The following is a 27,261-nucleotide window of genomic DNA, read 5'->3' as shown; positions in this document are numbered from 1 at the left end:
TCTTACGTAATTGAGCTCAAATGCAATTATTGCCTCCATGTCTGATGGGACTGTGGCTACATTAATCAAAAGACTACTGTCTGTCCTTCTGCCTGCCTACTTTACAGTAATAATATTTGACACTGAGATTAAAAAGCATTAGTGAAAATGGAGAATTCTGTTGATTTATTTAATTATTTCCCGTTAATGGATGTTAAAACTAGTTAATAGCCTGCTCACTCCCACACTCACTCCTTCGCACCTTCACTCACCCACTCACTCATTCCCTTGTGCCTTTTGTAATTCACAACAAGAGTACATTTCAATTCCATCCTTGTTATTTATAGGTTCACTTGTGTTGGGACATCTGTGAAACCTGAGAATCAGATCGAGGAGTTTTTTCTTCCCTAAATAGAAACATCTCCTCTCTTTGAGTTGTGTAGATACTTTTGACCATGTTTTTATGTACTTATACACACACATACCACAGTGTTTTTGTGATCTTGGAGGGAAGTCGGTCTGTATGGACATGTGTTCACGCAGAGTTTGAAGATGAGTTTGTTTGTTTGTGTGTGAAGACAGCTGCTTTGTGTCCGTCAAAAGCAGCACCGCATTCCCCGCAGTGTCCTTTGAAGTCAGGCTCTCTTACACACTTGTATGTACACACACAGAAGCAGCTTTTTCTGAGTCATTAGTCACCTCTTTCAGACTCTCGGTCTGTGTGGTAAAGTAGAAGTAGCACTTACAGTCAGAGAAGAATCCTTTTAAATGTGCTCATGTTAAGAATAAAACGGTATCAGGAGAAGGAACAACTGACTTTAACAGGGTGAAGTGAGTAAAGTGCCCACAGAGCTTTACACCAAAATACACTTAGTGGATTTTTCAGTCTGAAGGGGCTACTAATCCTACACACAATTCATTCCTTGGGGATTTATTGTTTGGTGCTATTGTAGACAACAGCAACAATCCCTGGGGCAACTTGTCACGATATCAAAGTCATATTTAAAAATAAAATCATCACCATAAACCACTGCACACTAAACTGAAATACTGTGATTTCACTAAGAGCGAACAACGGGTTTTGCCCCTGGCTTCTTCAAGTTCACTCAAAAGAAGAGGCCAGGATGATTGTACTTAAGTATTAGGACTCTGATGATGATGATTTTATCTGAGATGTTCCTGCGGCCAGCCAACACCTGATCCTTGAGACTGGCTGTGCAGAGGGAGTTCTGTTTACTTATATTTAAGACTCTTGCATGAAAAAATCTTCTACCAGCACAAAGTATGAAGTACAATATAGATAAAGAAGTATTTCAGGGGCGCAGAGAAGTTCATCTGGTAGAGCAGGAGCCCCGTGTACAAAGGCCATGCCCTTGCTGCAGCGACTGCAGGTTCGATTCCAACTCGGGCCTTTTGCTAGAATTCAGTATGCTGCACCAGACCAATAAGCAAAAGACCAACTTAATGCAAGTGTCCTGTCTGGAAACAATATGGCAGCTAGCTGGTAACAAATTATCTGGTATTACAGTTAAACAGCAACTAAAATATGTTTCTGAAAACCTTTTGGGCAAGAAATAGGCAACACAGTAACAGAATCTAGGTTTATATTTGATCAGCACTGCTTTGTTTTACCATTTGATCTGAGTTTGGATATAACTTTAAGAGAAAAAGAGAGGGTCTCTCTTGATTGGCTTCTATACTCTTTAGCCCCGTTTCCACCAAACACTTTTGGTATGGTACCTTTGGAACCTAAAGTAACCCTTCAGATGTGGTACGTAGACCCTAGCGTTTCCACCACAAACAGTACTCTTTCATGTGGGCAAGGTTGTTTTTAGCCTGGTGAAACCAACCTGATCTCGCGAGCTCATGTTCTATTTTGCTCCGCAGATCAGGCTGGCCATGGAATCATAGACGCGAATTCTGGCATCGGTTTTGGCTTACCGGGCCAATCACAACCATTTATTACTTTGGGGCGGGTTATTTGAAATCACGTCATCAGAATAGGAGGGTCAAGGAGCGGAGTGAATGCATTTCGTAAACAACCAACATGGCTACTGATTTTGAAACTGCTATGGTAAATGTGTTGAACAAACTGGAATGTATGTTTTCTTTAAAAGCAGAGCAAACGGCTGCACTGAAAGCTTTTATTGAAAAAAAGGATGTGTTCGCCGTCCTTCCTACAGGGTTTGGTATAAGTTTAATTTACCAATGATGGGACTCAGGACAGACCCATTCACGTTTTGGGAATTGGGTCTGGCAATGCCAGGCTAGGTTGTTTTCACTCACTGCTCCGTCCAGCACTCACTGTATGTCCTCCTTTATCAGTCTGCACCTTGTTTATCGTCCACAGGACGAGGTTGCATGCCGACATTTTCGGAACAAAATAAAACGGGCTGCAGTGAGAGTCTCTCTACATGGGATATTTAAGAATAGCGGGATTGTACATTTAGTACTTTTCGGGCAAGCTCAGGGTTTTAGTGTTGCCGGAGACCACAGGAACAACACTCTGCGACGCTTTTTTCTCTGTGTGAGGGTTAGAATATATGTAGTTCATATATCCCGGTTAAAATTTATATATATATGTAAACGCTTGAAGATCCACAAAACCAGCCACAACTCAGCCCTGAGCAGAGTGACCGTCTGCTACTGACCAATCAACAGACTGCAGTGTTCACAGCTCCACCTTTTAGTACCAGATCTGTGTGCTAGGTACCCCAACAGAGGGGGGGACCAAAAGTGGGGACAGTACGGAACACTTCCATTGGTAGCATCCACAACTTTTCACAGTGAAAACAGGAAACAAAGTGTACCAAACTGAACTGTACCATCGGTGGACACGTGGCTTATGTGTCCTAATGCGTAAGTACAATCTGTAGTTGGAACAGCAGACCCACAGCAAGCCAAAATCCACCTGATAGCGCAGTTTGAGCTGGGAAATGAGCAGGGAGATCTGGGGTGCTAGTAAGATAGAAGTTCACCACAGTTCACACACACATACTACTCACATTGTTATGATACAAAGCCGGTTAAAAAGAGGCAAATTATCCCTTTAACTTTAGGTGAAGATGATATGAAAATAGAAATAGGAATCTTAGAAGGCAAAAATACCAAACAAGATGGAAATAATATTCATTCGACTGATGAAAATGAAGCAACATTGTGTTAATAGTCTTTTTTATTTCAGTTCTATTGTTTGTCGAGTGGAGTAATGGTTCAGAGACACAAATGTAATTCCATATTAGCTGTTTTTTAGGGCTGTTTGCAGCCACTTAGTGATTTCTATTGATATTTCTCTTGCTTTGATACTCAGCACTGAAGTATTCAGGCAATGTTAAAGAGCATAGAAACTTCTCTACCTGTAAATCCTTTGGGTTTGATTTGTTTATTAGTTACCAGAAAACAGAAAATATAGCCTTAATGAACTCAAAGCCTTCCCATCTAAATGTAGAGAAAATAACGGAGGCATGAGTGTTATGTTCGACCCGGGCCAAGTCTGCTTTTTTTTTTCTTTTTGCTTTTGGTGCTGTATTAAATGTGGAAAAATACACTGTTAGTAGACTTTATGTCTGTTCGGTGGACATGCACAGCCTCTAGATGCTGATAGAAAAAACGAGGCCTTTTACCAGAAATGTGAGTCAGTGAATGTTCTGGATAAGGAAAGAAAAAAATCGATGCCGCTTGTGTTTAATCACACTTTAGTTTATTTCATAATGTTGTTGAAAGTTTCAGCGTTTGGTAACAAGCTTGTTGCAGGAAAGCAGGTCAATACAGTACGTTTCACATAATGGGCTTGTTACTGAGAGAGAAGGTGTGTGTGTGTGTGTGTGTGTGTGTGTGTGTGTGTCACTCTTTCTCCGTCTCCCTCTCGCTGGCTCTGTCAGTCTCTAAGCGTGCAGGCTGGTATGCCTTCTCTCTCTCGGGATGGCCCAGATCTGACAACACCTAGGCCTACACCCCATGCAGGAAACCCATCCCACTGAGACAAGTCGCTGGCCATGTACTGTGTGTGTTTTTGTGTGTGTTTGAGCCGCTGCCAGCTCTTCATACAAACAGGACATATTTTAAAGAGCGAACACAGATTCACTTAATTCTCATAATTTACACTATAATCCTTCCACTATCAGCCTTCACTTCCCCCCTTCCTGGCACTATCATGAAGCAGTGCTTATTGACGATTCCACTCAAGCCATATTTTCTCATGAAACTTGTATTGCATTCGTCCCCCACTCTGTCACCGGCATTGATTTTGTCCAATTTTGTAATACCCACCCTGCTGACGGCATTAGCGCCCACTCACAGTGCCACAAAATGCCGCCGTAATGGCTTTTCTCTGAAATTTGTGCTCGTCTGCAGGTTCACTCAAGGACAAAGTGCAAGTGAATCGGTTTGGATAAGTGTTTCCTTTTATGTCAGATGGATTTAGTTCCGAGAAGAGTGTGAGCTGAAGGAGGAGGAGGCGTTTCTTTAAGGTCAAAATGTTCGCTCGGTGCAAACTCCTCAGTGACTTCTCCTCTTTCTCTCTCGCCTCCCACCTTCTTCTTCATCATCTCCTCTAATATTCTCCCTCCTTTTACCGTCATATCTGTCTGTCTCGCCCTGATGATTTCTTTGAGGATCCCTTTTCCACCTGTCTTCCTATCTGTTATGTGCCTCACTGGTATTTCTCTATTAATGCTTTCTTTTCACTCTTTGATTTCCGCTCTGCTGAGAGGAAATTGCTTCCGATAATGACCACAGCAGAGGAGCTGATGACAGTGACCTCTGATTCAAATGTTATATAACGGTCTGGAAACACCACAGCGTGATATGAATTTCGCCAGAAAGCTTGTGAATCACTCTTGAATCTTAGTTATTGAGTTAATGTGTACTTTAAGACTGATTAGCAGGATCAAATTTATACCATATTAACTGTGTTTTACTGGAACCATGGACGTAACCTTTATTTATATAAACTGTAAGTAAGTTAGTAAGTGAGTCATTTGTCAATGACTTCCTCAACAGGTTAACAACTATGTGCAGGACAGAGAGGAACTCCACCTGATTCATCCTGCCAAAAAGCTCCTGCTGTCTTGCCCTGGATGCGTGTGTCTCAGGGAGTCTCATCGGCCGTCGCACCCTCTCAGCACCAGCCCAGACAGACCGGGCCTGAACCCCTGTCTCAAGTCTGGATGTTGTCACCCTTCTCACTCACCTAGGTTTGTCACCATTTGTTTTGTTTAATAAAGTTTTTCTTAACTTTATACCAGTATTTGGTCCATCATGTGATGAAGAGATAGGAGTCCTGGAGATACTGTAAATTTGTTTGTTGCAGCTTCTTTCCCATATGACGTCACTGACAACATTTTCGTGCTGTTCAGATGAAGGACAGGCAACTTGAGGCAACGACTACCACACTGTACAAATGCCCATGATTTGCGCTGTTTGCGACTCTTCCAATTTATCAAATCAGAAGAAAAACGAGTCTTTATGAGCCCCAAAAGTATCAGTATCAGAATGTAAAAAAAAACGCCTTCCTTGGACTCACTGTAAAATTGGAGGTCTTGAGGATGCGATAAATTACGACGATTGATTTCATCCAAGCTGGTCAAATAGGTCAGACTGTGGGAAAAATCATATTTCTTCAATTTGTAATGATCACATCCAATAAGAGTTTCAGTTTTCTGATGGTACCTGCTGCCTACAAGTTTATCAGACCATTTTATGTATTTACTTGCCTCTATTTTGCAGGTTGCACAGTGTATGGATTTATCACTTCCTGCCCTCCATCCCCATTTTGCGCATTGTAATCGTCACATTATTGCAGACAAGCTTTTAACAGTTAAACATTAAGATAATTAAGCAAACGTAGCTGATTAATGGTTATGTACAAGTGGAAAAATTGATATCGTAAGTTGCAGCAGCTGCAGTGTGTGTTGGTAACATAAAACGCAGGGTTTCCCCACACATTCATTTATTTGTGGCCCACTGCCTCAACATTAGCATCCGTCGCCACATATGGATTTTGTAGTTTTGGAGCTACATGTCTCTCTTGCTCACAGCTGAACTTACTCAGGCGGAGCAGCAGAGCACCAAGTGCAGTAAAAGTGAAACTTAACTGTTCTTTGAATAATGTAGTTGTAGTATTGTCTGTTTTTTTTTTTTTTTTTTTTTTTTTTTTAAGCCTAGTTTAGATGAAACATTCTGCATTCCCATGGATATCACGCACACTGCAGTCCAGTGCTGGGTGCAGCCTGTGTATCAGCAGCAGAAAAGAGTTTGCTCGCCTCTGCAGCAGCTGCTCCTCTAATCCATCAATTTAATCTGATCGATCCGACCACAAACTGATCAAAAGGGAGTCTTGAAGGTGGTAGTCAAACACTTTGTTCCTTAATCATCCACCCTGTGACTCAAACTCAACAGACTGCTGCTGATGAAAAAGATAAAATGTCATGAAAAGTGTTGCTTGTGCTGCGTTCATGGACCCTTGTGAATTTGTGAGTGCAATGTGGCAGTCTTTCATGATGTGTTTATTGCGCAAGTTGACACTGGGCCTGACAGAAACGTTCAGATTATAATTAAACTTGATTTTTCATTTCCATTTATTTGTTTCTAGGTTTTATCTTGCCTGTGGCCAGCGGACGTCGGTGTGTTCGCTTCTGACCGGAGCTCTGCTTGAGGCCACAGCAGCTCTCGGTGCCCGCTCCGCTCTGCCCTACCCTTTGCCCCAGGCCCCCAACAGCCACGCTGTGCTGAAAGGTGGGTGTAATACTGTAGTGTGTTTTATTTATTTGCTTATTTGAGTGTGCAAAAATTTGTCTTTTGTGTATAATTTGTGATCCAGCAATAGTATAAAACCCAGATCATACATACATACAGTATGTACAGTATGTGTTGATCTGCTAAATAGAGGAGCATTATATCTGATGACAAGTGAAGCGGGGACTTTGGGCAGAGCTTCTGTATCTGTTTGATTCTGAGAAGAAAAGGTTCTCACTATTCCCCTGTGGTCTACAGCTCCACTCTTTCCTCTTCCTCTCTGCTCCTTTCCCACACGGCTCCTCATCCACAGCGGGTTTTGGGTCGGTAAAAGCACGTCTGTAGTTGATCCCAGTGGTTTGCCCTTTCCTTTTTACTTTTCTCTTCATTTCCTTTGCTTTCCTTTCTCCTACCATCCTCCCTGCGTTCAAAGTGGTTCAATGAGCACAGCAAGAAGAAAAAGCCTCCTGACATCACAGGGTCCACACAGCTCTGACACACACATACACACAAGGTTATGTCTTTACATCCGACAAAAGGTTATATGCACTTCAAACATGCGCCTGTGTTTTTTACATAAGAAGACAACATTCATATGCCTGCTTTTCATTGTACTCGAACCACATAGCAGCAGCTAACTCTGCCACTGAAATGTCTTGAGACAGACATAAACATGTTAATTCCTAAAACTTAATGAGACAAGAAAAAAGATCTCATCATGCCTACAGTATGTCATCTCTTTGTCTCTCCTACTCTCCACATGACTTCATCCTCCAACCAGTCGCGCTGTTGGTCAGTCGCTCAGCTGGTAACTGTCTGTCCACCTTCTCTACAATGATGTTACGTATGACATAAATGTAAGCCGATCCTGACATTAATTTCCACTGGCTTTTGTCCAGGGGACAGGCTGTCTCTGGCAAGATCAAGGAGACGCTCACACACACACTAACATGACTTTTTTGCATTTGTTTCTTTGCTGCCCTCGTTTTTATCAATCATGTTAACAACGAAAACTTTGACTAGAGAACAAGACAAGCTTTTGGAGAGCAAAAAGATTCACACACAGACACACACACACACACACACACACTGTAGCAGCACATATCTTTAACATGACACCGTGTTCTGTTCTAATGGGTGTTGCAGGAAACAGAATAGAGCCAGGCACGCGCACACATAGCAGCTTAGAAGTCTTGGCAGGACTAGGGTTTCATAGGCGCACACTCACACACAGCATGAGAGACTCCCTGTCTAACTTTCTCTGTCTCGCTATCTTAGCACCAAAGCTTCCCAGATATTACCACACTGCTGTGTTCTTAAAAAGTTATCCGTTTCCAGTCTGTCATTCACGTTTGTCTTTCATGGAAACCACCTGTGTGGCTGTGCCGTTTGAATGAATTGACATGTATACTAGAAATTGGTGTCTGTCTCCAGAGATGATAGTGTCCCTGTAATAGAGACACATACTGTAGTTTTGGTGTTTTAAAAGTTGCTGAGTGCTGTGTTGGAAGCTTAAAAAGAACCAACAAAAGAGTGGCTTTAGAAAAAGCTATTTAGCAAGAAATAACTTCTTCAGCTGTCTCCAAATGGCGTTTTTAGATGGGGCATAGTTTTTCAGAGGACTTTGTTTGTAAGATTAAAGTAATTTTCAGATGTCATAAAAGACATTTCATTATCCTGAAGCTTTGGGAAGGTCAGACTTAAGTTTCACATTTGGATAGTGCTTGTGTAGTTATTGCTTTCTTACCATTTATGGTGTTGTTCCTCTCTTCAGTGTTTCAACAGAACAACCTGCTCGTCTTCTCTCCTGTGTTAGTAAAAAAGCTTTTTCTCAATCCAACTTCAGTTTAAAATGAACATAAAACCCCCTAAAAAGTTGCCAGCAAACATTAAGTGTGAATGGTAAATGGACTGCACTTATATAACGTTTTTCTACCTTGACAGACAAAGCGCTTGTGTCTGTTTATTGACTGTACAGTCTTGGAACCAGGACGCCCCTTGTGCCTGTTGAATAAAGAGATCTATCACGCAGTTTCGGGTCAGTCTTTTCAGTTTGATACCAGCTTCTGCTAGCTTTACACAAAGAATAGGTATGAATAGGTATGAATCTGTCACACAAAACTGACTGGGTTTGAAATAGACATTGGACTTTAGAAACACAGTGTGACACCACTGTCTGTCAAAGTGGTCCAACTCCTCTGGAAATGAAAAGTTCTTTTTATTGTCCCTGGTGAGGGTCACCTATATGTCAAGTCTACAGAGGAGCTTTTGTGTTCTCTCGCCATACATTTCCTCTCGTTATTTCTCTTTGCCTTTATCCACTTCCTGAAGTGAAAGAGTGAAACTTACTTTTTTCCCTGTATCCTGGTGGTAATTGCTTATCACTGGTAAAAGCTCAGATGGATTTTCATGTTGAGGTCTTAGTATTGAGGAATACACATGTTTATTTTGTGTTGCAAGTGTTGGATTTGAGAGATGCTAGATATTCTTTACAGTATATCTTATTTTAGAGTGAAACATGTTGCAGTGGTTTCATGTGTCTCTGTATCTTTGTGCTGCACATGATTTTTAATTTGTTCTCCAATAGCTATCATATACTAGTCAAAGGGCTGCAAAAAATGATCATCTCTGCCCTTTTTTTTATGAATCAAAGTAGTAGAATATCCAAAAGTAGTGAAACATGCCCTGTATAATTTCACAGATTCCAAGCTGACTTCTTGAAATTGTATATTTTATCCAACCAAAGTTATTCACTTTATTATTGTGTAAGACAAAGAAAAGCATCAAATTATTACATTGAAGAAGCAGGAAACCAAAAATCTTTGGCATTTTTGCTTAGAAAATTACTAAAATGATTATTCTAGTATTATAGTTGCCATTTAATTTTTGTTTGATCGACTAATGAATTAGAGCCTTTTTTTCTGACCTACGGTGTCTTTTTTTCAATTGTTGCCAATGAAGAGAGAATGCTGCTGCCTAGAAAAAGTGACGCTCCTAGCATCTTTATTTCAGTGTGCTTTCGGCTTTTTTGTGCTTTGGCCACATAAAAGGGTGGCACAGTGGTGCAGTAATAAGCATTGTTTGTAGCTCTCCCAGCGTCATTGTGGGTTTTCTCCAGGTACTCCAGCTTCCTCCCACAGTCCAAAGACATGCAGGTTAACTGGTGACTCTAAATTGTCCGTAGGTGTGAATGTGAGTGTGAATGGTTGTCTGTCTCTATGTGTCAGCCCTGTGATAGTCTGGTGACCTGTCCACGGTGTACCCTGCCTCTCACCCAGTGTCAGCTGGGATGGGCTCCAAGATATTGTTGTCAGAGAAACATACCCTCGTGGAGCACATATGAAGCACTGGGATGAAGTGCTCCCCAGCACCCTGCCACTGCTTTTTTGCTGAAGAAAAACTATAATCAACTAATCTTTTCAACTCTACTAAGTCACAACAATGAGATACAGATGTCCTGATTAGATTCAGGATTCAAGAGGCTTTATTGTCAATTCTACAGTTATGTAACAGACATACAGAGAATCAAAACAATGCGTCACTCTGAATTGACCCATGGTGCAGACATTGCAAAAGAATAATATAATATAATAATATAAATAAGGAAGTCAAAGAGAATAGAAGAGGTAATACAAACTTGAAAATAGATTACAATTAAGTAGTGCAAAGATGTAACTGCAGTCAGTTTAAATTGTGTAAATGTACACAAGAAAACACCTTTTTTTTTGTTTTCTTGTGTACATTATTCCTACCCCTATCCTATTCTGTCTTGGGATCCCTTCACATTGATGAATTTATGGTGCGCCACAAAAGTTTTGGAGCTGGACTGCTCATTAGGAGTGCTGTTGGAATATTTATTATGTACCATCGTACCGTTATTCAGAGCACCACACTGCACAGACGGAGCAGCAGAAATCCAGGCGCAGTGAAAGTAAAACTTTATTAATTCATATAAAAACAGAACACTCTATTTCTTAGAGCACATAGCTCTTACCTTAGTGTCGTCCATCATTTTTCCAGCCTACTTTAGATAAAACTGACTTAATTGTTGTGGAAACCGATGGTCCAGCATTGGATCTATAAAGTTCTCACTCGCCTCTGCAGCAGCTGCTCCTCTAATCCATTGGTCTGATATTATCACCTCTGATCAATCTCACCACAAACTGATTGACTGATTGGTTCTCTACCCCATGACTCAAATTCAACAAACTGCTGCTGAGGGAGATAAACTCATGTAGAGTTTTGCCTGTGCTACGTTCATGGACTTGCAAAAACTCTTTGAATTCAGAGAGGGGACACAGGATGATCACAAAGAGACACACACATGTCATTCGCAACACACAGATTCTGATTCTGTGAGAAACACTGGTGTCCTAATAAGGAGATTCAGTATAGTGGTAGCAAACTTGGGCTGGAAGTACATCTTAACAAACTTTTGGCTTTGGCCCAAATGCTTTCAAGGATTACTGGGATAATCACCTTGCCAACCTCGGTGTATTCTAAGAGTTTTTATGGGAGTGGTGAGAGGTGGAATGTTTTTCTAGACCTTCTCTTTGTGCCACATCCACTGTAGTTATCTGAACCTACTTTGCTGGTTCCTCTGATATATGTAAATGACTTATGTCTTCTTGTACCATAGCAGCTGGTTGGTTTTAGTAGCGGATCAGGAGGAGCGGTTTGGAGATGATAAATTATGTTTTACTGGTTGAGTTGGCACATGTCCGGCGCAGGCTTTGTTGTCAGGGTAAACTATTGACACCTATGAAGACAAATACTGGTGATGGAAAAATGTTAACGGAGTATGACAAGGGTAAGGTCAAGGTTGTTTGTGTGTGTCCTGCTTAAACACAGGGGTAGAGATACTGAGAAGTAGAGAGGTCATAAATCACTGCTAAATGTGTCAGTAATTACAAGCAGTTGTTTTTGTTACATGGAGTTTGTCTTGGTGAAATGTTTGAAATTTGATGCTCGCCCAGTCCACATCAGCTTTAATACTGTTGATGTTTGAGGCTTTGGCAGGAGTAGTTTTCACTCAAGCACAATATGTGTAAAAAAGCATGTTTTAAGAATGTTTGTGTAGGCGTGGGCATATCCATTGTGACTGTAGCTGTTTGCATCTACTTGCGCCTGATCTGCTAACACAGATCACTTCTGTTAATGTGTTCGTTTGTGCAAGTAAACATATGCATTGGCAGGATCATTAAATGTCACCACTGTGGCAGTCAAAGGGTTTAAATGCATATGGTGTTTTTATTCTATATCCATTACATTGTGCAATCAAAATTTGCTTCATCATGATTAGTTAAAGCAAAAAACATGTTTCTACTTTTCAATCCATACTACGTGCGTTTACATGTAGCCATGTATTCCTTTTGCATTCGGGTTGAAAGCCCTACCCGAATATAAATGCTCCTTGTAAACACCTCAACCCGAATGAAAACAGCCAACCCGAAAGAAAATCTAATCGGGTGCACAGAGGTGGAATATTCCTTTTCAGAACCCAAATGGAAGAATTTTTCTGCCTTGTATACACCTCCTACCCGATTCCAACCATTCCGTTCTTTCTGCGCATGCGCGTTTCCTTGCCCTTCTGGCATGATGACGTAGCGCGCATAGCAACGGGCTGAGATAGAGGAGTCGGACTTGTTGCACTCACCGCTTTCCATTCGCCAAAGCACGGTCTTCTATCTCCCTTCTTCGACCTTCTACCTCTCTTCTCCTCCTCAACAGACGAAGCATTAGCAGAACAAGGTTGTTGTCGTACTGCTGCTTCAAGAATATAAGCAAAACAAGCCCGAAAAAGGCACTAAGAACGGCGGCGTCAAGCATCTTGTTATCCGGAGCGAGGACTGCAGTGTTCTCTTCTGGTAAAGGTAAACACGTAACATCCGCCCCGTCCCCTATCCAATCAGAAACCTTCCCTGCCCCAAACCATGCACAGACCCGAATAAAGGCGATTAAACTGGTCTCCCGTGTAAACCCTCATTCGGAATGAATATTTCCCATGTAAACTACCTGGAAAAACTTTAATTCTGAATGATTTCATTCAGATTTATTTCATTCTGAATGAAAAGCCATCATGTAACCGCATCCATTGAGAACAATTGTTAGTTGCAGGCCTAAAGGAAATGAAATCTATTCATTCATTTATTCTAGTTTTAAGTATTTAACAGGCAAGATGTGAAAGATGCAAAGTGCAAAGACAAAAAATTACAAACATGTTACAACTCTGTCTTTGGGGGCAGGAGCATAACAACGTGTAAAAGGCCTTTCCCTTCCTGGTCCTCAAGCCAGAGACCTTAAAGTTGAATTACAGATAAAGGAAAATTATTTATTACTGCAAAATAAAGAACTCAGTTATACAATAATTGAAGCAATATAGCTCAGGGTGACGGCCCAAACAACAAGCAAAACAACTATCTTGTCCCAAAGGTACTGGCTAATTCTATAAATATAAAGAAACAAATGAAAATTTACTTGTTCTGGCTCCCTAGGATACAGCAAAAAACGGGAGAAAAAGATTCAAAATAAAATGGCAAACAATCCATTCATTAAAAGAGCAAACAAACAAACAAACAAAAAAAAACTTTTGCTGGTATAGACAAGCCTCACATAGGCCGAGTCCTCTGCAGTGGCATTGGTTCGATTCTGACCTGGGGCCCTTTGCTGCGTGTCATCTCCCCCTATTTCTCCCATCCTTCTTGTCTATCATAGCTGTCCAATCAATAAAAGCAAAAAGTGCCCCAAAAAATAGTTTCTTTTAAAAAATAAATAAAGAACTCCCAGTGCTTTTTAAAAATTTCACGCTATGCATGGGTTTTGTTTTTATGACAATAACATCTTGGCAACAACTTATAGCTAGGTGGCTTACGTAATGCTACATTTACCAAGGATTGACTAATAAGCTTACAACACATACGGTGGTAAGAGCAAAACACTACCAACAACATTGAGTGTCCCACCGAACGTCTCGCACATACCGGCTTTTCTGTCTCTGTTGTGACAGTAGACACTAGCCTAGCTAACTGAGCAGCGTTGACGACACTGGCACTTTTTCTGAAAAGTTCAAAGAATTTCAACTAGAAATGCTCGGAGCGGCAGCACAAAAGAGATGGAGCGCTCTGAGAAAAGATGCTGGACATGTGACGTTTTCTCTAGGCAGCCAAACGCAGCTACATGCGCTCTCTCCTCATTGGGAACAACTGAAAAAAAGATGCTGGCACTCAGATAAAAAAAAAAAACGCCTTGTGGACACAGCCCCTAAAAATAAAGCGATTCTGTTGTATCTGTTATTCTTAGCGGATGTCATCTGTGCCTTCATCCCTTGTTGCTCCCCTTACATGTACATACACTGTATATACCCAGTTGTAGTTATTTACGTACAAAGAAAAACTCCAGTGAACACCGCTGGGATTTAGCCATATTCATGTGAACTGTAATTGGGAGTGGTTAAAGTGCTTTTCTTAACCTCATTTCCTTTATAGCACAATTTACTGCACAGCTAAAAAGGAAGTAGGTAGCTCAGTAATAGGCTGCCATCCTTCCAGCTCAGTATTGGTGTTTCTTTTCTTCTTTCTTTCTCTCTCTTCCTCTCAGTCGACATTGTACATTGTGTTGCCTCCCAGCATTGACAGCAGATGTGGTGGGGAATCATGCTGGAGGGAAGTCTCAAGGATTTCAAGAGCACATATTGTTAACATGGACATAATGCTAAAAATACTCATCTGAGACTGGACTTCTTTTTCTCTACCACTTGTGAATGATCAGAACTTCTCAGAATATAATGTACAAATATATACAAAGTTTTTGCATTAGCTGTGGTGAAATCAAAGACCAAGATAAGAGCTGAGCAACTCTAGCATGTTACTGGGACAAGTAACAGCATGATTTTCAATTAGGTTGGAGGGAACGGGAAAGGCTGCTCATATACTGTCACTGTTTCTTTTTTGTGGCCTCTCCAAACAAAACGATACAGTAGCTAACATTTATGTGACTTTTAAAGGACTTCAGCTAATGATTATTTTTATTATTATATTATATTTCATTATTATCAATTTGCGCATTTGCAATAGTTAAAAATTCCCTCTATAATTTCCCATAACCCAAGGTGATGGCTTCAAATGGCAAGTTTTATTCAACCAACCCTCCAAAAATTCAAGTTTATTGCCATGTATGACAAAGAAAAATGTCATTCTCACATTTAAGAAGCAGGAAACCAGCAAATCTTTGGCTTTTTGCTTTAAACAATGACACAAACCATTATACATTGATCAAAATAGTTGCCAATTAATTTTTTTCTTTTTTTCTTTTTTTCTTTTTTTTTGTCTTGTCTTTGTGTCCTTGCATCAGTCTGTGTTCCCTTTCTACATTCTGTGGTTTTGAGGGTCTGTGAACGTAGCACAGGCATAACTCATCGTTTTTTGTGAAGTTTTGAGTTGTGGGGTAAATAATTGATCAGTCGTCCTAAAATTGCTTGTCTTGTTGGATTCGACAGTCTAAAACCCAAAGGCATTCAAGACTAATTGAGAAGTAGGACTGCCCCTGACTAAGAATTTTCCTAGTCCATCAATAGTCATCATTTAGGGCCATTAGTCGACTAGTCGCCTGCATGTTTATGATATTAATTTCATCATTAAATGATATATTTTGGGCGGGGCAACACAATGGTTTGAGTTGAAGGTGTGAGAAAGAATAGTATCAGTAACATTGTTAACACTGTGCTACATTACAGAGAAATACCAAACCGTACTAATGAACCTTCATTAATATAGGCCTATATCTTATCTACAAGTGCACGTCACACACTGAGCGAGCTGCCTGTTAATGACGCTGTCAGCTAAGCAGTAATGATTGTGCTAAGTGGCTAATGGGCATGTAGCTACTTCCATGTTTCAGATGATACGTCATGTTTGTAGGCGACCAATGAAGATGAGTTTACATATCACCTTGGGTTCATCCTTCACCTTCTCAAAATGATCCCACACTTTGGATTTCCTGCCCGACATGTTATTAACTAGCCTGTGAGATAACCGCAGGTACCAGCCCTGGAAATTATGACCTTTCTGGTCAACTTATGTTGGGTCGACTATTAGGGGGGCAGCCCTACTGAGAAGGATCATGTAAACAGCTCAGTAACAATCAGCACCTTACTGAGACTTTGCTTCTCGCATCGTGGGAATCTTGTTTTCCAAAGTGCAGAATCTGTAACAGTTTCTGTGAGATGGCTCATTGTATGATAACACAAGATGAGAGAGAGAGACAGAGGGGGGTTAATTGTTTTCAAATCTGTCATTACCCCCTATTGCTTCCATAGGGTGTCCAAATGAGTGTATGAATTGTGGCACTGTGTGTTCATGCAATGGGATGGTCTGGCTGGTCTAACTCTAGCACACGGCTGTGAACTATGTATGGACTCAGTGAAGAGGGGGCGGGGAGAGCAGGAGACAGAGAGAGGAAAAGTGAATATAGTGTGGAGAGAGAGCAGGGACTGTTTGCTGATAAGAACAGGGAGAGAAGCCAGGTGAGTGAAAAAGAGCAAAGATACAGCGTGAGTTGGAGAGAGTTAGAAATGGATTAAGTGCGGGAGGGAGAGAGCAGACAGCCAGAGAGAGACAGAGAGAGCAAGAGCAGCTGCAGGAGGGACTCACGGCTCAAATGTGGACAAGTGTACCGCGGTCGCCCTGGCGCTGAACTGTCAGTGTGGAAACAGAGTGGCCAGCTGTATCTAACACCCATGAAGCACTCTCACAGAACGGACTACAAGCTGATCAGTGAGTAGAGGAAATGTGAGTTGCTGTATGGCTGCCGGTGTTCACACACAGCTCAGAGAGAGTACACTGATGAAAGAAGTCAGTCTGTGTGTGTGTGTGTACATGAGATTTTAAATGTAGTGTCTTTTATATATATGTTAAATGGAACTACTGTGTGGTCAGCACTTAGTTGTAATCATTGGACTTAATTCATTAAAAAGAAGTACTTAAACCATTTGTTGATGTGGTAGTCAGGTAACGTGATTATGATAACACGTAATTTGCTCAGCTAGGTGTTTAATTACATGTTTAGTGAGATATAAACTGGTTTATCTTAACTGTAAATCCAAATTGATAGTTACTTAGATAGGTAGATACTTGCTTAAATCCTTAATTTTCATTGTCGTTATTTTCAGAATGTAGCTCTGTGGAACATGTAGTGGATGCACTTTACCTTCTCTGCTTTTGCTGTCAGATAGTTGCCAAGTGCAGACTCACGGTTTTGTCTTTGGAGGGCTTGCAGGCTTTTGTGTTTGAGCTGTCGCTGAAGTGACAGTTGTATCCTCTCAAATTTGGTGTTTCTGATGTCGTTACTGCACATTTTTCTGTCTCAAATGTCACTGATACCTTCTATGTGTATCTTTTATGTGGGAGAGGTTTTAATGTATCTTAGCTTAATGCACAAAACTCACAAAGTGTGACTCAGTTTTTTTTTTGTTTTTTTTAATTTTATTTTATTTCATTTTCAGAAAGGGTCTGCTGGACTGTAATTTGGTTTTTGTCACCTTATTTTTGTTTCCGAATCAGAGTAAGGGTTATTTCCAAGAAGGTTTTTATTTATAAGAAATTTGTCTTGGTGTTTTGTGCATACAATGAACACATTAAAAGGAAATAAAGAATAAAGGCAAAGTGCTGCAAATTCAAGAACATAAATATAGAATAGAAAAAATACAGTAAAAATCCATCGACAAATATGCACAACATACTGTACTTGTCTTAGAATGAGAGAGTTTTACAGTTTTGTATAAGTTGTGTAACAGTACAGATCAGGGGATGTGCAAAAGATGGGGGAGGGGCTGGAAGGTGAGAGTGTCAGTGGGGGTGCCGGATCTTGTTGACAAAGCCAACTGCAGATGGGGAGACTGTTGTTCTTGTTGTTTCTTTATGTGGCATGAGATTTTGGTTATGATGGACCAAAATGTCATATTTTGCCTTCCGAACTGCAAGATTTGATTAACTGAATGATCGCCTGTACCCTGTGTAAACTGCAGGGGGCAGTATTTTGTAATTTGATGTAAAACTTCGGCATTTTATTACCTCTGCCAAGTAGGTTATGTTTCAGTTCATTTGTTCGTTTGTCAGCAATATTACAAAAAATGCATGGTTCTGATTTTTAAGAAACTTGGTGAAAGGGTGTAGCATGGACGAAGGACAGATCCATTAACTTTATAAGCATGTCTGAGTCACAGGGTGGATACATGAATTATTTTTCACTTCCGTTAACGTTGCCAGATAGGGCATTTGGCCTTGGCGGAGGTCTGCAGTCTCTGTGTACCCTTCCAGTTTAAATATGTGATGGATGATGCAGCAGTTTGGAAAACGTCTGTGGAAGTGTTGTGCACTGTGACCCCTTCATACCAGAAACCTGACAGCGTGACAGTCAAGAATTTCAGGATCTCTGGGCAACTTCACACTGAATTGACCCTAAGAATGAAAGTCACCTACGGCTACGGATATGTTTTGTCTCTGAGGATACTTTAATGTACCTTACAGTTAAAAACAAAACCACCGACGGTACCAGAGTGTTGCATCTGATTTGTGTCAAGTCACTGTGAAGTTACACAGAGACACTGAAGGCTTGGCAAGGGTATACGTTTCTTGTTTTGCAACGTGTGTTTGCCAGGGCAGATTGAACGGGCCTCATTCACAGTACAGATTGACCTGATACCTCTAATATGAAGATAAGAGTGTAAAGCAAACATTTAGGACTACATGCATCTTTCAGAATCTTCAAATGTACCTTCACATGACTCAGTTATGTGACGTATTCAATGCTCTAATTTGATCTATGGACTAATTACAAGGAGCCTTTTGCTCCTTATCTATATCATGGTTTTGTTGTAGTCCTCCCCACCAATGAAGAAAGGTCAAGACATCTTAAATGTTATATTTATGTCTGCACGTGGTCCTGTGCACAAATCTGATCCAAGAGGGAAACTCCCTGTGATAACCATGTTGTCATCAGTCAGACAGATCAATGTTTATTGCTTCTGCCGCCGCTGGTGCTGCTGCTGTGTGTCTGTGTGTCTGTGTATTTGGCTGCGTCTGTGTATTATGACTCCTTACGCTATTTATTTTTGTGTGTTTATGTTTGCTGCTGCCGTGCGTGACTTTGTTTGCTACTACTTGTTGATGTTTAGTTGCACAAGTGTGTGTATGACCCTGGAGGGAAACCGTCTGATGCTGCAGTTTGGCTGGAGATTTCAAAAGCCATATATTTGATTTGTGTTTCCTGAAGAATATTTGACTTGGAAACCAATCAAAATACACTGTGTGACAGAGCTACCCATGTGGTGACTTAACACTACAGTAGATCAGAGCATATCGCAATATTCGCATGTGATGTAAGATAGTTTCACCCAAAACCAGGAAGCAAACTAAGATTGATGATGTTTCAGATAGAAATTGTTTTGCATATCTGACTATGTTTATAGGCTCAAAAGGCTAATTCGTTAACAGGCCTTTGACTCTGTTTGCTGTTTGTGCTGCACCTGTTTGAGTGCCCTACATACTCCAGCGTGAAGTTGTCATCAGCTCTAAACGTGGTTGTGAGAACAGTGCGTGTATGTGTGAACTTGGCTGGCAAAAAAAAAAAAAGGACGGCAGAGTGTGTGTTCAAGGTTCCTGTCCTTTGGCTGGTGTACATAGCTTGTGATTTACTGAATGAATGAGACCAGCCTTTAAGGCTTGAAAGGCTTGTTGAAAGGTTTCACCTATTTCCTTTCATAATGATTTTCCAGTTATAAAGTATTGGCAATGAGTCAGGTTATTGGCTGATTTAGAGCTAATACATACTCCCTTTTCGTTCAGAAATAGATCCTTTCAGGGTGCCCACGACTCACCTTGTAAAGTGGGTGCCCATGTCAAAAAAGGCTATGTCCTTGCTGCAGCAACTGTGGGTTTGATTCAAAGCCTGGTTCTTCGCTGCCTTTATTCCAATATATGGCACTAGACGGCAGAGTCAGAGGTTTACGACAACAACAAACAACGTTGGAAGAGGTCTTAGTAATGTAACCTAATGTAATCACTGGTGTATATAGCGGTGGTCTGCGAGGGAATTAGATACATCTCGACATGTAGACTGAGAATTCGTTTCACTACAGTACTGATTTGTTCTGTTCCACCATTTATAAAACATCTTCATCATGTCCTGTGGTTGTGTCTTGCTTGAAATACGGTACACTGCCCCCACGATTTCTGGTGGTATTGCTCTGTTTCATCTGTATTTGTAAGCTCTCAGAAAACTGAACGTGTCCTTGTACATATCAAAGGTTGAGTATAAATGATTGATGTACTCCGTGTTCATTTTGTATCATATCATATTTGTGCAGGTTCTCTGAAAGCTCATAGATACAGGCAAAACAGAGTATTACCGCCAGAGATCATGTGGGCAGTTTAGCGTATTTCAAGTGAGATACGACCGTAGGAGATGACGAAGACTTTTAAAGACTAGCTGAATGTAACAAATCAGCGATATAGTCAAAAAGAATTCTCCACCCACATGTTGCAGTGTATTTAATGGCCTCACAGACCACCGCCGCCCACAACGCTCCCTCTGTTGGAAGGTTCATTATTACAACTTCCTTTACTGTTGCCATATTTGTTGTTGTGTGGCACTATTGACTCTGCCCGTTGGTGCCATCTATCAGATCGTCATTATGACTCATTCAGCCATTCATACGTCTTTTTAATTCAATATTTCACAAAACATGCCATGTACCTGGCAGGTCCTGTTTCTGACTTGGTAATGCTCCAAGCACGTATTCCAAACTACTGGATGGTGAAAAACGGACAAAATTAGCCTCTCTGCCATGGCCACAGGAAGTTGCTATTAGGTTTCTATTCATCCGTAAAGAAATGCATCATCTGTATATTTACAGATATAGACACCAGTCACATATGAAATGGATACTGGATCTCACTGACCGAGATTCATTTTGCTATGTGTAGTGTTTGGTATTCCCCTTGAAGTGCTGATTTTGTTATACATGCTGATGTACATGTACATATAATTTTCCTACATCAAATTAAACTGTGTACATATTGTATAGTTGAAGTTATTTCAGCTTAAGTGTGATTTTTTTCAATGAATTGAATGGATGCAACTATCAGCTTTAAGTCTAATGTTTAAATTGTAAATCTTATTGTGCATATATATATATGTTTTTGATCAGTAGACATACAATCAACAATACAGCTTCAAGTAAAACAAAACACTATATGTATGAGTACTGGTCAATAAGGTGTAACAATAATAGGACAAAGCACAGATAAAGTCACTCTAAGTCACTATAATAGATACAAATGTATGTGCATGCATTATTCAGTGTCTTTTTAGAACACTAAACATGTAGCACTCTAACCTTCCTCGCTCTGTTAACGTCATACTAAAACAGAAATGTCATGAAAATGGTTAAAAAGGATGTTCAGGCAATCTCCTCCGTCCACCACCGCATTTAGAAAAGGATCCATCCACACACATGCACGCACACACAGCCACAGGTTATTTATATTCAGCATGCATCACAAATGAGCCAAACCCATGCATATAAATCACAGGGAGATCATGGTCAATTAGTCCAGGTTCATGTTCGCTCAGTCTCACAGCAGGAGTGCTGCATGCTCAATATTTCTCATCAGTGCTTCTCAAACTAGTGTTTATGATCTGCGATGGTTCGGGGGCCTTTTTACCCGTGGGTCCACCACAGACTATATTAGATACACTTATCGCCATCGCTGGAATCCAAGATCTTGTTCCATCCAGTCTTCAGTGTTTATTTATCAGTTTTCTGTTGCCAGTGCTGATAATGGTACAGTTTGCGTGAGGCTTTGCAGGCACGAGTTCATGATATCATGAATAACACATGATAAAGCACGCTGAACATTTTCTCTAACATTTTTTATGTATTGATTCTAATTTGGGACCCATCCATTTGACACAAAACAGTGGTTTATAAGAATGTAGGTCTTGATTTTTAAAACAATAGATTCCATATTTGGCCCCTTTTAAGAATAAACATTTATAAAACTATGTGTTTACCACAGCTTTCTTTATTTTTAACATGGTTGGGATTTTTTGTTTCTATATTTTTTTTTGTATAAATGCACACTTGCTTTTAATTAATTCTTCAGAACCTATCAAGACCTTTTTGTCACTGCCTTGTCTGAGAGCTTTTTCTGTCTCTGCCAGTGTGTTTCCCAGTTTAAAGGATGAATAAATGAATGATGGGTGGTCATGAAATTCATATCACTAATTTGAGGGTGTCTCCATTTCCACTTCAAAAGGTTAGCATGTGACACAGTTGTGGGCCGGAGATGAGATATTGCTCATGTCCCCGAGAGATGTAACGTTTGACAGTTAAGATAAGATGTTTGTCTAATGTTTTTAATACATTATGATATGTTAAACTAGTTTAAATATAAGTGTTTTTTATGGAAAGCCAAGGTGCAAAGACAATATTTCTGGTTATTTTATGGCATTTTTGCATATCTGTGTCCTGCAGTAGGAAGAGAGGAGCTGACAGATGACAAATGTTGAGAACCAAATAAAAGTTCACATCTTGACGACATGATGTGACCACATTTTTCTTCATTTTTTCGATTGTTTTACAAGTTGCAGCCGCTTCTACGTAATTTCTACCCTAGTGCTTGTATGAAAGGGCTCAGTAACAATATATTCGAAGGACATCAGACTCTCTGATTCACATTTCCCTTTTGTCTGTAGTATAATAGTTTTCATTCTCTGTTTCACTTCATGCAAATATTGCTATAAAAATGTGCTCTAGGTCTTGAATCTGTAAACAAACCGTCTATAATAACCTGCAGTCTGTCTCTGTGAAGGACATTTAAAGGATTTAGTGAACTATGCTGTCTGTCTAACTGTGATAGATAGCACACCTGCTGCGTAGTGTAAACTGCAACATTTCCACTTATTCTACTTATCCCTGCCTTCTTCTCTCGTCTTTTCCTCTGTTCTCATTTTTCATTCTTCCTATTTTTTCAAGTTTATTTCTTTTAAATATTTCCTCTCTTCTTCCTTCTTTCCTTTTCCCTTCCTTGGTCTCTTCTCTTTGTCCTCCTATCTATACCCCCTACAACACGCACGCACGGATACATGCACGCACTGAGAGTTCATTAAAGGAGCCCTGAGGCCGGATCCACAAATCAAACTGTGTAAATAAGCAAGTTTTGCTCCTGCAGAGCAGTCACTGCTGTTGCCATGGCTACCTGTTGCACATCTCACGGGTTACCAAGGACGGCCTTTAAGTGTGTGTCTGCATATGTGTATGCATACACTTTTTTTTTGTATGTGTGTGGTTGTGGGAGGGGAGTGTTACTCTGTGCCATATAGAGCAGATGAAATGCTGAAAAAATGAAACACAGATTTTACAAACATTTTTTTGATTTAATTCAATCACGATTCTTTGGCGTCTGATCTGATTCAAAATCGAATGAATTATTGAATGAATGGAAAAAGAGGCAGACATTTCAGTTTCTTGCTCCAGGACACCGTGTGCCAAACCATTTCCTGGTGTCCTTATTTCACTGAAATACAATATGAAACATAAATGGTCTTCAACGGAACTGCATTACTTAATGAATTTATTAATTTGAAAGCACCTTACAGTTTCCTGCCTGTGTGAGATCAATGAGGGGAGACAGAGTGCTCCGCTGTGTTGTTGTTAACATTGTGAGAGCAGCCTCTCTGCTGCACGTTAGCTCCGAGGAGAACCAGAGAACCAGAGTTTTTGAGGTGAAACAGGCTGAGCATCGAGTTATTTTCTTCACCTCAGTTCAGGGTTTTCCCTGGGTTTTTTGGAGACCAAGGTGGCAAAGGCCTGTGGCAGGGGGCATCTTGACAGCTGTACTTTTAGATACGGTCCCCCCTTCTATTAAATATGAAAGGAAGCCCCAACATGCTTGAGCTTTACACTGCTGACTTGTATAATCAGAACAGACATGTCCTGTGATTTTCAGCCTTCTATGATTATATTTACCCTTTACAGCAGGCACATCCTGACAGCTGAGAATATGACTGTCAGGTATTGTCCCCCCTCTATTAAATATGAAAGGAGGGTGGAAATCACAGGACATGTCTGTTCTGATGATACAAGTCAGCGATCCTGAAATGTGTGTTTCTCTTCTATAATACACATTGTACATCTCGGAGGTGACGTCTTTCCACATACGTGGTTCCTTCGCCTTTCAAACGGGGCAGACCTCCATGGGAAACAGTAGGAGAGACACAGCCCGAGGGGGGAACCAGGATCTGACACAACACCGGAGGGAGAAGAAGGTCCGTGGAGCTGTGCGCCGGATGAAAAAGAAAGCCATCACAATATGCTTCACGTTCGTCCAGCGAATGCCTGCCTGTGCGAGCTGTAGACTGTCCGACTTCTGCCTTTTTCATTCTGTCGACATGACGTTATTGACTAACATTTAAAAAAATGATTTTTGACATTTGTGAATCGATGCAGAATCATCCAAGTCAGCATGACAGTGCATCCAAGAATTGATTTTTTTCCGTCACCCCTAATGCACTTCCATATCTGTATTGATACTTGGAACGGCTGATGCTTATGTTGGAATAAATGCTGGAAAGCGTCAAGGTGCAGTGTCATGGCTTAGGTTTGACCAGTCGGCAACATTAAGTACTGGAAACCAGTCACCCCAATAGTCTCTGCCTCAGGAGAAGGGACTTTGCAGGGGGGCAGAAAACAATGTTCCAGTGACTGGAAATAGTTCTGCACATTTCTGTGATGAAACCACAGGGAGTCCCTCAAATGATTCCTGGAAATGGAATCATTCGCGGTGGAAAAGGTCTGTTAGTTTATGTGGCATTCATCCTGACAGTGTACAGTTGTCTACCTGGCAGCTCCAGCACCAGTGTAGAAAGTGTCCATTAGTCCTTTGTTAGCAGAGATGAGGACAGGTTTGCATATGTGTGTGTGTAAACAGACAGACTAATGGACCTAACTGAAATCCAAACACAGGAACTGGCGGGTGATCAATGCTGTTTACGTGTAGAGGGTGAAGTGTGCAGGCTTCTCTTGGCTGGTCCAAAGGTAGAGAGTATGTGGTATACAGGGACTGATGGATTGGGGAGGCTCGAGACACTCAGGTTAATCCTGAAAACAGAGATGAACATTTCATTGAGGCTTAAAACTTTTATGGGGAAGGGGAAACATCCGAGTAGATAATATCTCACTTTTAATCCCTGCTTTTCTTCCATTTCTTGTATTTCTGTTTTCCTCTGCACTTAATACTACTGAAGGCCTTTTGTCCATTAACCCTCCTGTCTCTTCATCTCTCTCTCGCTGTTTTCTAAAGTTTAACAGTTTGTTTTTGATATGGTATGTAAAAAAAACTATGATCACTCATCTCTCTTTTCATCTGTCTTCCTTGCTCTTCTTTATCTGTCCATCCAGAGCGTCAGCTGGCCAACAGTATGACCACCGCAGGCTCTCTTCCTCCCAGTGTCAGTGGGATCAGTAAGGAGCTGGCTGAGGTGCGCCACCTTGTTCAGTTCCCCGAGGAGATTGCCTGCATCCTTACTGAACAGGAGCAGCAGCTTTACCAGCGGGTGAGAGGTCACGCACACAAATGGAGAAAATAAGAACCATCACAAGAGTAACGGTAGACTTTCTTCTGAAATTGGCAGTAATCGTAATTCACTCGTCTGTTCCTTCCTCCAGGTCTTTCCCTTGGACTACCTCTCTTTCCTCACTCGAGACCTCGGCAGTCCTGAGTGTCAAACCAAACGACATCTGAACCTCAAGGCCTCTCTTTCAGTGCCTGCCATGCCTACCCAGAGTGCTCAGCGAAGTAACGCTGTGGAGGATCTGGTGGCGCGCTTCAATGAGGTGAGGACTCTTGCTTATATAAAATGTGTGTGTGTTCACTGTTTCAGCTCTACTTCAATCCTAACATGCTCATGTTTTAACCTTTTTGTATGCAACCTCTAAGGGCTTAAAAGGTTGTGATGCAATCTTGCGCTATCAGGTTATATCTGACAAGCTCAGTTTTTAGTACAGGATTTAAGCTTGGGTGACTTGAGATCACTATGTGGAGTATTTTAATGGTGCGACTCCTGAATCCCTTGAACAGCTTTTGAAGCAGACCCTTATAGAAATGTTATCCATGTTGACAGAAAGCACTTCTTAACTATTGTGAAAATATAGAAAGAAAACAGTGCTCCAGTGAACTCTGGTGACCTCCACTTAATAATGACATCACCAGAGACAGTGTAAAGGCATACATTGCGATTTGACATGAATGTGACAGGCTGAAAAGCAGAGCAGACCATAATTTTGTTTTCCTTGAGTTGGGTTTGCGTTGCGGTATATGCCGTGTGAATCAAAACAGCTTATCAGCTCATGACTGATGCACACACTGTGCGTACACAAGTACACACACACACACGCTCACAGCGGTGTAAGTTGGCTGACTCTCCCGGGCTTTGTGTCTTTCATAGTGAGTGACTTTTAGAGTAAACAATCACAACACTGAACTGCTGAGACAGAGAAAAGTTAGAGAGGGAGAGATTGATTGGAAACGGTGATGTCATCTTTAAGTTACATGCCTCTCACATCAGCTGGTTTTCATTTAAGTCAGCGAGAAGAGAGAGACACACACAAAATCAAATGTGCATTGCAGCCATATATGGGCAGAATGGAACAAGAGTCAAATGACAACAGTGATTCTCCTCGTGAAGACACAGATGAAGCTGCTTCAAATCCTGACACAATCAGAAGAAGATGAGCTGCAGTCAGAGGCTTTTGTCTTATCTTTGAGTGTATGTCATTGTTTGTTATCCTCAGTGATTTTGGGCAGTGTTGTGTTATGTGTTATGTTAGAGATATGTTAAAGGATCTTAATGAATATTTCTTTACAAGTCACATTACAAGGAGTTGGTTTCTGTTTTTATTCTTTAACAACTCACAACTATTCATGGGTGTTTCAGTAGCTCATCGCATGGAGTATGTGCCAGGTGGGGCTGAGTCCTTGCTGCAGCGATCTGTGTTCGAGTCCAGCCTGGGGCTCTTTGCTGCAGGTCCTTCCCTCCCATACCTGTCTGACACTTTTAATAAAGCATGAAAAATGCAAAGAAATATTTAAAAAAAAATGTATTCTTTATTAGCACCATTACTAACCAAGCTGAAATGATTAGTACAGGGGTCTTCAACATTTTTCAGGCCAAGGACCCCTTAGCCGGAAGAGAAACGGAGCAGGGACGCACTACTACATATATTGTATAAAATTAATTTGCATTTTAAATTGGGCCTGCAAAAATATGTAGAGCAGCCTAATGTGCCAAGTATAAACATACCCTTTTATGGGGCATACCTGTACTAAACTATTGAAATAATAACTGTTGGCAGTTTCACATATTTGTACATCATGTTTGTGTCTGAGGTGGACAGTATGTCCACGAGTCTCTTGTTCGAAATGTTACAAAACCAGCCATCACGGCTCACCAGGATGTCCGTATACTTGTAATACTAATACAGCTAACTGG

At 40.9% G+C, this 27,261-nt stretch overlaps 1 protein-coding gene across 4 annotated transcripts in view; it reads left to right on the top strand.

Annotated features, from left to right (window-relative positions):
* plce1 (phospholipase C, epsilon 1) overlaps nucleotides 1-27,261 on the top strand; it is a 130,242-nt gene that overhangs the window by 60,243 nt on the left and 42,738 nt on the right. For all 4 annotated transcript variants that reach the window (XM_033611224.2, XM_078163121.1, XM_078163120.1 and 1 more), the window contains exons 7-10: nucleotides 4,981-5,174; nucleotides 6,572-6,714; nucleotides 25,172-25,326; nucleotides 25,439-25,606. In XM_033611224.2, coding sequence (XP_033467115.2) covers nucleotides 4,981-5,174; nucleotides 6,572-6,714; nucleotides 25,172-25,326; nucleotides 25,439-25,606 — 660 coding nt within the window. The remainder of the gene's footprint in view (nucleotides 1-4,980; nucleotides 5,175-6,571; nucleotides 6,715-25,171; nucleotides 25,327-25,438; nucleotides 25,607-27,261) is intronic.

The sequence above is a fragment of the Epinephelus lanceolatus genome, chromosome 21, assembly GCF_041903045.1.
Source record: "Epinephelus lanceolatus isolate andai-2023 chromosome 21, ASM4190304v1, whole genome shotgun sequence".
NCBI lineage: Eukaryota > Metazoa > Chordata > Actinopteri > Perciformes > Serranidae > Epinephelus > Epinephelus lanceolatus.
This window is presented reverse-complemented; position numbering and strand designations above follow the sequence as displayed.